Source organism: Clarias gariepinus, chromosome 8 (genome assembly GCF_024256425.1).
Source record: "Clarias gariepinus isolate MV-2021 ecotype Netherlands chromosome 8, CGAR_prim_01v2, whole genome shotgun sequence".
In the NCBI taxonomy this organism is placed as follows: Eukaryota; Metazoa; Chordata; class Actinopteri; order Siluriformes; family Clariidae; genus Clarias; species Clarias gariepinus.
In genome coordinates, this window is record NC_071107.1 from 2,836,363 (window position 1) to 2,849,133 (window position 12,771).

Below are 12,771 nucleotides of genomic sequence, written 5' to 3' on the forward strand. Positions count from 1 at the left end.
TAAACGAGGGGATAGATAAACAAATCAGAGAGAAATTCCGTCACTGCGCGTTGCGGCCCCTTCGAATGGCCAGGTGGTGCGGCGGGCAAGCATGACTCTTATTCACTCACACACATACAGACGCACAAACAGGCTAATGCAATGCAGGCATCACACATGATAAACACAGCATGGTGACATCAGCACGACGAACGAGTAAAACAGCAGACCCGCGAACCTGGGCCAGTTGGACATTCCGTGGAACACACCAGCGTGTGTATGTGGGTGTTCGGAGGTCATGCAAATGACATCTACAGCCTCCTTAGCTTCCTGTGTAGATCTCCGCATTCCATCCCGCTTGCTACACACTCACGCATGGCGTTCTGCCTGTGCGTACATGCTACTTTGTGTGTATGTGTGTGTTTCCTTGGTCCTGGGTTCGTTATAAACAGGCCCATTTTTCTGGAGGCTGTCCTGCATAGCGCAGGCTGCAGGATTGATGGGGTTAGGGAGGAGGAGAGGGGGGAGAGAGCAAGAAAGAGAGAGAGAGAGGGCGTCTCTGAGTAGCAGCTTTTTGGCATGTTGGGGAATATTTAATGGCGGCCATTAAAGAGCAGATGCACTGGCCTTGGACGCCGAGCCTGAAGGACGTCTCACCGGTACACGACCCAGCACGTGACGGCGCATTACGGCCCAAAGCAGCTCTAAAAACCCAAATGAGTGGATGAGTGCAGGGGAATTTGGGTAATCTTATGGGGGGAAATTAAGCTATTGAGGTAGAACTTGCCTTATTCAGACTGCTTTTTCTTAAAGCTGAATACACTAATTGTTTAAAAAAACATAAAGGTGTTAGTGAAAAATTTTATTTAAATCAATAGGAGGACACATTTCTACAATATTTTGACACAAATGGAGATAGATCGGTACACCTCTAGCACTTCGGGGAATTTCATGTCTGGGACGTCAACCTGAGAAATCTGTCCTTACAATGAAGCATGGTGGTGGTAGCATTAAGTCGGTTTGGCTTAAGTGCGACTACTTACCTGCTTTCTTTAAAATAATGCATTAAATGGTATTCCATGGGATAGTCAAAGCTTGTAATATTTATTTCTTTATTGAAGTACTAACCTTGATTTATTTCTTATTCATTGTTAGAGTGTTTGGTTTTTGTGTTCTTCAGGAACTAGTATATTTACAGTATTACTCACATCCAATTACACTGGCCAATGAGTATGGCCAATTGTGTGTAAAATATAAAATAATCATGTAAAAACAATATAGAAATGTGGATTTAAGAAAAAAAAAATCTAGTTTATTTCTTGATTAAGATTATGCTAATATCTAGCTGTCTAATTATTTCTACTTAATACCAACACTTCCAGAGATGTCTGTATCCAATATTCATGCAGCATGTCAGTTCTTAAAGTCGATGTGTTAGAGGAAGGAAAAATGGGTAATCGGAAGAAGCTGAGTGACTTTGCCAAAGGACAAATTGTGACGGCTAAACGACTGGGTCAGAGCAAGTCCAAAACGGCATTTAGTACCTACTAAAAAATTGTCAAAGGAAGGACAACCGGTGAACAGTGACGGGGTCATGGGGTGCCCGAGGCTTGTTGATGTGCATGTGCCCATGCTGACCCTGTCTACCACTGAAAGCTCCTACAATGGGCATGTGAACATCAAAACTGGACCATGGAGAAATGGAAGAAGGTGGCCTGGTCTGATGAATAAGATTCTCCGTGAACGGTGGAGTGCATGTGGCTTAGTCACATGAGATAAAGATGGCAACGGGATACACTATGGGAAAATGGTAAGCCGGCGGACGCAGTGTGATGCTCTGGGAAACCTTGGGTCCTGAAATTCATGAAGATGTTATTCATGGTGATGGTAATGTTATGGCTGATCTACTGTACGTACTGTATACAGTACCTGTGCAGTGAGAGTGTGTTATCTAGATTATAGACTATTCCACTGATTTATCTACTTACCTTCTAAAATAATGATGGTGTCTATAATTTATGATCGCTAACACACTTTTAATGGTAACGGCATGAATATCTCATGAGAGGAAGGTGACCTCGTAACCTTTTATGTTTCGTTTCATAACATTCGACACAGTTGCAGTCTGGTGTTAATGCAGCTACACTACTTTTAAACTTCAGCCTGGATTAGGGGCGGCATATAATTAAATAAACTACGTTTAGTCTATAATTACATAACTACACGGTGTATACTGCATCTCTTTACTTCGGCTGGTCTGATTCACATTACGAGAGCGTCCATTAAAGCTGCGAGGATGTTTGCCCTTAACTCTGGTGTATGACTTTTAGAAGTGCTTTAAAAAACGCGCAGGGAGCAGTCACGACACCCGGGAACCTCTGGTGCAGCTGGGTGACTCATGACCAACAAGCACCTATTAGCTTTGGTACTAGTGTGATTTATGTCACATTCCCACAATGCACTGGGGAAAGGGCTTGTGTTTGGTGTGACTGAACCGTATTCCGTTTGTTAGATAAAACATCTGCTCTCTAGCTAATTCATCTAACTTGTGCTAATGTTTCCTGTCGAGGAAAATCTTGTGTCTGCGTTATTTATAGAGAAGTTAATGAAGATAAAGATAAAGCGATGTTCCTCGCTCATGTTTTACACACTGGTTCAATTATTTGAAGAGACATGCCCAAATGAACACATTTTTGTCTTTGAGATTCAAAAAGTGAGGTGGGGTCACGGGGTCAATGAGTTTGGAAGCTTTGGAGCATCTGTTAACCAGACCAGCATTGAGTGAGAATGTGTGTGTGTGCATCAAGTCCTCAAGTGCTTAATGGTTTAATTGGCATCAGTAAGGTCGGAGAAGAGACGTTGCTTGGAAATAAGTGCAAGACACAAGGACACACACTTTCATACAAGTGCAGTAGCATCATCATAAAAATTGGACTGTGCAGGAATAATAATAATAATAATAATAATTTTAAAAATAAAAAGTCGGAGCATTCTCTGCATTGACCATGGAGTAGGAGTCCAGCCCACACCGCCTCACAAAGGTGTTAACCGTTTGGAAATTAAACAGACAAGTAGAGAGCGAGAGAGTGTGTGAGTGAACTATAGTTGTAGTGTGTGTGTGTAGTGAATTAACTCTCAGGGCACCCTGAACATGGAAAGCCCAATCATTATTTCATTAAGTGGTGGAAGGAAGCGGGCCAGGCTGCCGCGCACTAATTACCCTCCGCCAGAGGGGCCAGCAGAGATGGGGGTGGGGGTACATGGAGCGCAGCTGCCCAGCGCCAAGGCCTCCGGGCTGGGCATGCATATGGGCACGGGGCCTCTGGAGCTCTGGAGCCTGGCACTGGGTGAGGGGGGGGGGGGGGGTGTTTTGTAATCAGCAAGCCAAAATGAGGGAACTTACGAGGGCAAAAGATCGCCGGCAACTGCAGCATCTCTGAGCGGGAATAAATAAATTCAAACTTAATCTAATCTGTATGATCAGGGTCTGTTGAGGGTTTAATAAGAAAAAGTATCATTAAAAAGTGACTTTTAAAATGAATCATATTGGATTGAAACTTAGAGCTACAAGATGCGGGGATAACAAACTATACTAATCTGAATAATTTGTAACATAAGAATAACCGAACTGAGTTTCTGAAAACGAACAGGTTAATTAGGAAACAGTCTTAAATAAACAAATTAACCCCACTACACCAGGCGTCGCGGCAGCTGTATTAAACTCGACACTGTAGTTAGAGTGTTATTGTTTCTCTATCTGTTTGTGTGTGTGAGAGAGAAACGAGGTTTTTGGCTAATTAGCAAATGTGTAAATTGGTGTGTGTGTGTGTGTGTTTGTGTGGAGGGGAAGATGGTTTGTCTTCCTGCATTGTTGACTCTGTGATTACATTAGTGCTCATTCACTATGTTTTGTTGGTAACATGTTGAGTCAGAGAGTGTTTTCTAATCTTACAGGTCTGAGAGGTTACAGTTCGCTCAGTCTCTGGTTGTGCTGTTGTTTTATCTCTTCTAGAACTTATCATGCTGCTGTTAAAGTTGTGCCACCTGTAAGAAACAGCCGCACCGGCGATATCACGCCAGGGCGGTGGTGGCTCAAACTGTTAAGGCTGTAGGTGTGTCGGAAAGCCAATCAGAACAATTTGTAACATTTTGTTTGTGCAGCGTCTGAACTGCATCATGGCCACTTTGACAGAACATATTGCAGACGCCAGGAGATTACAAAGATGTAAAAAAAAAAAGTCCAAATTATAATAATAAAACATAATTGCAAGCAATGATGAGCGGGTCCAAGCATGTTTCGCCATCAGAAACACAGTAGGCACAGTGGGCCCATGCATTTGAAGGGGCATCCCATCTACTATTATGACATCATTTTAGAAAAGGTGAAATTTTATGTTGAAAAAAGAAAAAAAAAAAGCCTTATATGTGATGTCACTCAATGTGATGTCATGCCGATGACATGCGATGCGAAAGTTGTTCAGATCAATGAGCTCTTAATTTGTACTGGTTTTTACGTGGAAGTGTGCGTGAGCTACAGTATGCAGCAAAATCTCATGTGAGCGCCCTGTGCCAGATTCCAACATGTGCGTTGATTTTCATAAGTTTTTAAGCAAGACCCCAAAAATCCCAGGATGTTGAAAAAATATATTTCCGTAGAAGAACAAGAGGGCCCTGCACATACTATGACATCAGCACTATCACACATCAGCAATGACAATGCTGATGTCATAGTGCTTGGGCCCAAATATAAAATAATTTGCCCCTGTGCATTAACTAGCCTCAACAGGATGCTTGCTAGCGGTCGAGTGGTGAGCACAATCGGGCGTTTAAGTCCAGCTCAGGTTTGATAATGATTTACTTGTCCAGTCTTTTTTTTGTTCTTGTTGCAATGTTCTGTTCTGGGACATTCGTTTAACGTGATCTAATTGTCAAGTAGTCAACATTGTTTCATCAAAGTAATTCAAACTTTCAAAACCAACCTAACATCAGCGTTGTCCGTGACGCTGCCAAATTAACATCACCACGATGATTTGGCAACCTAAAATTCCTGCTGGAGTTCCAGTTTTGCATTTTTGCTCATTTGTCACTTTCTCCCCTGGTTTCCATTGTAACTTCCAAAAACTTCCTGGGAGGTGTATTTGTAACTCCACAATGCCCTTAGGTGTGAATGCATGTGTGAATGTGTTTGTGTGTGTGAGATCTGCAGTAATAGAGTGACTGCCTCACTGCCTTGTGTCCAGTTTTTACAGAATTTCATTACGTAATTCTCCTATTTAATTAAAGATTTTCTATACTTTATATATATATATATATATATATAATTGCACTTTTACAGAGGCACATTACACCATTTGATCTACGTTCCAATTTACTTATGGTACTGAACAGACCCGCCATCCTCATGATGAGCCGGTATTGTCTGTGTTTGCTTGTTTCAGCTGTTTTCCTAAAGGGGACCTATTATGAAAGTTCATTATCGATGGGTCTCATGGGTTTTTAGTATGTGCGAGTGTGTGTGTGTGCATGGAAAAAAAATGAGAAAAACACACCCTCATTATTTTTTCATCTTTAAATTTGCATATTTTTCTTTATAAACCTTCTCTTTGGATCCATCCCTATTAGTGACACTTACAAAATCCTTTGAGGGGGGAAAAAGGGTGAAAAGATCCTCCCCAGTGAGTGACATCACAGGTATGTGTTTTAAATTAACGCGTTTAGAGTGTTACAGCAATGTGTGTGTACAGTATATGTGTTAAATGTTTCACATCAGACTGCCTTCTCGATGAGGAACGATTCTGAGCCGCCTTTGCAAAAATACTAACGCTGAAGTGTGGATCTGTTCCGAGTGTCCGAGACGCAACTTTAGCTCTAAAGCTGTAAAAGTGTGTTGTATTGTTTAGGCTTGTTTGTTGAATTTAGGCAAACTGTGAGGCTGAGGGTGGGAAGAGTAGTGTGGATTGTGCAAAACATTGTATTTTGCACCGAAGAGGATAAGTCTTCAAGGATAGTCATTTTTAAAAGTCATGAAAATGTACCAGAGAATTTGAGGTGAATTTCATGAGCTTTTCATAGCGTGTGGATATAATAGTGCAATTTCACATGATTTTTTACATGATTTTAACCTCGGGCTGGTACGGATATTATATAATAATGATAATAATTAGTACTTTATTAATCTCAAAGGGAATTTTTTTTTTTTTTTTACATATTCCAGTTAAGAATCTGGGACCCGAGCCAGGATACAGCACCCCTGGAGGACATAGGGTTAATGAACCTCCGACCTTTCAATCATAAACCCAGTAACCTATAGCCGTAACCGTTTGAGCCACCAGTGCCCAGATCGGGTATCACCAGTTCGCCTGTTTCTAACAGAAGAGTACGTTAGCGGTTAACGGCTAGCCTAGAGGTCTTCAGTTCTTAGCTGTGTTTTAACTTTCATATTGTAGAACACAATCGCGAACAAACCCTCTTAAATATAAACACGATAAATCAATTGTGACTGAAAAATCCCCCCACCATTTGTTTTTTTTTACTTTTTGTAAAATGCCTGATCTGACCTGTCTTGAAGTAGGCAGGGATTTTACTCCTTTAGCTTTTAAACTATGCAGGTAGGTAACGAAAGTTGAAGGTTTCACCAAGTAGAAGGTTTCGGACTGGCCGAGTCGATCAGACCTTAACCCGAGTGAGAACAAAAACATTTCAGCTCCTGAAGCATTGTGAAGCATCGCGACAGTTTGATGATGTCAGTAAGATCCTGGGACTGCAGGGCACAGAAGACTGCCTGTTCCAGTACTTTTGAAAATCGCATGGTGTGCCAGCAGAGCTACCATGTTCTGAGTTGCCTGTTACCAATCGTCTCTTCCTTGAGGGCTGATACTTTTAGACGGAGCTGTGAATTTATGGGAAGGCGATAAATATGGACGTGTTTGTGTGTGACCTACTGTACCTTGCTGTTGGGAGGCTCGGGCGGATGAGCTGGCCTCGGCCGGGGAGGAGCTCTTGGAGCGCGTGCTGAAGGGCGATTGTCTAAAGCGGTCGTCCAGAAAAGGGCTGGAAGGAAAAAAATTCATAAAGAAAAAAAAAAACGTGATGTAAGAACAGTAAACTCTCCTTTCATTTCATTTCAGGGCAGGGAAACAGGGAAACAGTGGGTACAGAGGGTACCTGTGTCGGCGCTCACCTGGTCATGCCGAAAGATGCGCTGTCTTTGTTTTCGTTAGCTTTGCTTACTTTTTCTGCAACACACACACGAATAAAATAAAAATACATACACGCAAAGGGCAATCGGGTTAAGCTGGTGTGTTTTTACAACGCCTTATTCTTCAATCTAGCCGAGTGCAAACGGGCCGACCGCATGTCTTTTCACGCGACTGGCTGTGTTTGGAGATAAAGCGTAATTGTGCGCTATATTTACTCTAGCCTGTGAGAGTTTAAACATACACGGCTAAAGAAAGTGCAGTGTTATTGTTTAAGCCCTAGAAGGCCTCATGTTATTATTTGGTTATTTATTTTTATAAAAAACACATTACACAATAATTACATTAAAAATAAGAGGAATAAGTACGAGATATAAATCTGGTTCTTCGAAGACACCTGAGAGAGACAGAGAGAGAGCTTGTGTGGGGTCCCAAGCTCCTGTTGATTTAGTATCTGCGTGCACTCGGAGCATCATGGGAGTCGGGGGAAAATAATAAATCGGTCAGACAAGGAACAAGCTTCACTCAGCTCCTGGTTTACACAGTATATCTTTAGAATAAAGACGGAAGGCCGCTCTTCCCCCCACTGCACTGCAGGGTGACGGTAATGACCCCGCTCTCTGGGTGACACTTCCTAGGCTTTAGCTCTCCAACACTCGGTGTCACATGACACGCCGAGGACACAAGGGTTCTCTGGGTTGCCATGACGATGCCGCAAGAGATGCAGAGAGAAAAAAGGGGCGAGAGAGAGAGAGGGGCAGCGAGAGCCGGAGAGACAGGGATACGCAGAGGAAGCATGTGTGAGCGAGTGGGTTTTTCATGCCAGAACCTTTGAGAATGAGATAAATGGAGGACCAGGGCTTTAACGGACGAGGCTCTCTCTCACACACACACGCACACTAACACACACACATACACAGACTTCTCACATCACAGATTCTTGTTTGGAGCATGCGAATGGTGTGTGTGCTGGGAGACAAAGTGATGGTGGAGGATTTTTTTATTATTATTTATTTATTTCTCAAGCTTTAGAGGTGCTACATGGAATTTAAACCGAGAGTCGTAACTGGCGAAGTGAGTAGCGGGGGCAGCTCTGCCTCGACTAATCCTCTCTCTGCTCTTGAGTGAAAAGCGTGTGTCGTTTACCACCACAAACACATACACCCATATAAATATATATATACACACACACACACACATATATCTACCAACCAGGCCACAGGAAGAAAATTGAGCCCAAAGTGGAAACACACACACACACACACGGTAAATAGACACACTCACCAGACAGTTTGAAGAGCAGCTCGGAGGCCATTTTGACCGATATGTCCTGGGAGAAGAGGTCTTTGTTGGGGCGGGGCAGAGGCTCCGGAAGGCTGGCCATCGGCTCCTTCTTCTCGCATGCCCCTAAAGTGCTGAAGCCTAGCAGGTGAGAAGGGGGCGGAGCCACTTCCGAGGGTGGGTCCACCTCCATTGGCTCCGCCTTTACCGTCACTTTCTGGAGGCAGGTGTCTTTGCTGTTCTCTGAAGGAGACGGAAAGATAAAAAGGTTAATGACGTCCGATGATGTCACCGATTAAATAAAATAAAGTTTTGGTGCGTCACGGTGTGTCAAAACAAATGCATTAAGATAACTAACTGACCACAGACATCATTAATACTGTATGTGGTTAACGGCAAGGATAACTCCGGTTTAACGCGGTTGTAAGGAAAGCACTTTCCGCCCTCTTCTGCATACTTGAGCTCACAGATGATTGACAGGAGAGAGAAAAAGAGAGAGAGAGAGAGAAAATACAGAGCCCTCCCTCTTTGTCAGAGCTAATAAACCAATCTGCATGGCGTTCCACATCTCTATGGTCCAGCATTCCTCCAGAAGAACACCATTCTTTAGATCGCTCGGCCGCACCAAGTGAATGTCGAGCGTCACGTGGATCCTCCGAGTGATTCTTCGATTTTAAACCTTCACACGAGTCTCTAAAAGCTGCCTAAAGAGGAGCTGGAAATGTGTCAGAATGAGTCGGAGCTGTCTCCTTGATGAGAGGAAAAAAAAAAAATACAAAAATCCTGGAGGTGTTTGTCCTCCTGCCATGAAAAGGAACAATCCATCTGTGTTCCTGAAGGAGGCAGACAATGTGTAATTATCTTGTCTCTCTGTACAGGATATCAAAGATGAACAGAGCGCGCTACGTCTCTGTGCGAGTGTTGGTCAGCGTTCAGCAGATTGCATGCCAGCCTCCTCTATTTTAACTCCTGATATTTTGACACAAACTCCTGCTCTGAATCAGAAACTTATTTTTAGGAGAGTAGGATGAACTGGATTATGGGATTACACGGACGATCGATGCTTTCTTTCATATTTCTCAGGAATAAGTAACTTTAGGAATCTTCTGTCACGCAATATGGTTCAACAGGCATGGTCGCTCGTTATGTAAGAAACAAAACACTCATAAACATGGTTTTATAGGAAAATAATCAATCATCATGAAGCAGAGTTACAGATTCCCCCAACAGCCCCATCCTGAAGTGTTTTTTATTCCTTTTACACCTTACTGTGACCGAATCCTCATATCCAAAGCCGTGGATGAATCGGTTATACAGTAGCAGAAGCTCTGGTGGAGATGTACAGCAGACGCTCCACGCATTTCCTTTTAAAAGATAATAATTTAACATTCGTAGAACTACGGTGGAATGTTATTTACAGACACGACACTTCAAGAGAGGGAAATAAGGGGCTTGTGGTTGAACAACATTAGAGTGAAAAAATACCTTATCGCCTTTCTGAATCTATACTGTATATGTCGTTGATGGGTCAAATTTTCGTAGCACGTTAAAATCTTAAAATAATCTGATGATCTTTAATGTAATCAATGATATTTTTATTATCTTAGGTTGAAGCCCACGTACAGTACATGTCTGTCTGTCTGTACAGCAGAACTCTCTGTCTAACTTATTAATACAAAGAAATCTTACAACTGGTTTACACTAAGTTGTCCTTCTTTGGTGCTCAGACAAATACACTCCCTGTTCGGTAATCGGAGAGTGAATCACAGATGAGAAATGGAAAAAGTAGATTGGATGGAATGAAGTTTGGTCTTAAAACCACTCCAGCGTGTTAAAATTCACTTATACCAATTCAGCGCTGTTATTTCAGCCAAAAAATATAAATATTCAGTTGATCTTTTCTAATTAATATCTATTGGTGCAGGTGTTTGTTTACATTGAGCCAGTAGCGCATTAGTAGATTATTTTACAGTAGATTATTAAATCCGGCAAATAACTGTTCATAACATCGCTTTTACTCAACTTTACTCCTTTTGATTTTCACTTCACTGCTTTTTATTAGCGAAACGGTTTCAATTTTGAGACTCTGAGGTGGTCAAATGTTCCACCGTTCCTACAGGTGGCGCACTGTGAAGTATTTACACATTTTCATCCCGTGTTTGTTTAGGAATAATACTTATGACAGATTATGTACTGTAAATACACGCTGCTTAGTAACAGTGCGGCTTTTTCGTTTAATTAAACTAGAAAGTAAATTTTAAAATAAATTTTTGTATTGTTTAAATGCTGTGTTTGTTGTAAAACTAATATTATAAGGATTATTAAATTAACTGGGTGCATTTAATAACTCCTTATACTTTTTTTTAAGATTTAAAATTTTAACAGAATCAGAGAGAAATGCAATATTAAATGGGGATATTTATAAAAATCGTGGTACTTATAGAATTGCGATATTACTCTAATCGGCACCGAGGTATCGCGATAATATCGTATCGTACCGTAAAAAGGACGAGTGACTCTAATAAGTGCTAAACTTCCCACCTGAGATGCTACACACACTGTATTTCTTTTTCTTAAGAGATTCCCTACATATAAAATGCTATAAGTGTCATGCGCGACACATTTTTATTCCTACGACATTCAGCCAGTAACGCTGTTGGTGTTCTCTATAAAGACCATAAACGCCATTTTTTTCTTTATTTCCTTTTTTGTATGTAAACAATATGAATGTGTTCGAGCTTCATTCCGACAGCCCGAGTGTGTGATATGAAGTAAACAGCATTCATGCTGAGTGGAGGTTCAGTCACCTCAGTATCTAGAACATTCTCAGGTCCACTTAAGTAAAAAAAAAAAAAAAAAGAGGAAGGAAACAGATGCCAGCGCTATAAAGAGCACATAAAGAGCTCCTCCGCTCCAGCGGGTGTCTTAATGAAAAACTGCCCTCGTCAAGCGGCCTGATATCGGAAAATAAAAAGGTCTGCGGTAGCCCTGAGCGCGAGGGCGGGAGACACAGAGAGAGATGTTGGTGGACGGAGAAAAGAAACCCTTTCAGAGATTTTCATAGCGTGCGGCAACCTTTCCCCTGCTCCTTCTTATCAGATCGGTTCAAAAGGTTAGACAAACAGCCAGCTATAAATAGCACCAGGGTAGATGCCATCTGCGGTCAGGTCTGCCATGGTGGGCGGAGCTAACAGATGATGCTGGTTCTGGTCCCCGCCCACTCAGAGTAGCGTTGGTGGGCGGAGCTTGGATTGGTGCCCGTGTTTATGTCTGGGTCTGACCTAGATAGCGCGAGTACAGTGTGTGTATGTGATTGTGTGTGTGTGTGTGTGTGTGTGTGTGTCCAGGTGTCGGGCTCTGGAGGAGGCAATGCCACACGGACAACCAGCAGCCTGCTAATCTTTTAATAAGTGGCCTGGAGCCAACACGAGGGCCGGGGTCACACAAGGGACACACACACAAACACACACACTCACGCACTCTCTCTCTCATTCACACACACACACACACACACACACACATGCACCAAACGTGTACTTGCACCTCAGGTTCACCAACGGATTTTGTCAGTAACTGGTTTCAAAAAACAAACACACACACACACACACACACACACATTTTGCAGAACGAGGTTTTCTTTCCTCTGTGCACACGGTTCAGGTACAATTCACTGCCACCCACAAACGAAAACACACACTTTCACACACACTTTCTCACACATACACAGGAAGTTGAATTTAATTTAAACTTTTGCTGATTTCTCTAAATATATTCGAAAAACATTATTTCGTATTCACTCGTAACACTTTCTGTCTCTGTTTTCATACAAATGTACCTCCAAATAAACTTACTTATTTGTTTGTTTGTTTGTTTATTTATTTTCATGAAGTCGTTTATACTTTTATGGAAAGACACTGTACTGTATACCTGATTTTAGTCAGATGTTTAGAATGAAAGACTTTTTGTCTAAACAACAGCTGATTGATCTGAATCTTGGCAACTTTGTAGCAGACACGAAGCTCCACCCACTTTAAATCACATGACCCTCAAAGGCTTGCTTCCTGATACAGACGATGAGTATTGGATCATTTTTATATAAATATGTTTAGGCTCCTTTAATGTGTGTGTGTTTTTGTGTGTGTGTGTGTGTGTTTGAAAGATTCTCATCAGCTGTAGTGTCTTGTCGACGAAGATGACACGACTTTCCATCGCTGATATCAAATTGTGAGAAAACTAATGTAATAAGCAACGCGTTACGTTTAATTACTTATTAAACTTTTTTCAAAGGTTTAAAATTGTAACAAAAAATGTAATA

The 12,771-nt window shown here is 41.9% G+C and overlaps 1 protein-coding gene across 2 annotated transcripts in view; it reads right to left on the reverse strand.

The window, feature by feature from the left end:
• The window catches only part of znf827 (zinc finger protein 827), a 106,786-nt gene that overhangs the window by 23,195 nt on the left and 70,820 nt on the right, over positions 1–12,771 (reverse strand). For both annotated transcript variants that reach the window (XM_053501833.1, XM_053501834.1), the window contains exons 6-8: positions 8,460–8,699; positions 7,160–7,214; positions 6,926–7,029 (exon numbers count right to left, since the gene is read on the reverse strand). In XM_053501833.1, the coding sequence (XP_053357808.1) occupies positions 6,926–7,029; positions 7,160–7,214; positions 8,460–8,699 (399 nt within the window). The remainder of the gene's footprint in view (positions 1–6,925; positions 7,030–7,159; positions 7,215–8,459; positions 8,700–12,771) is intronic.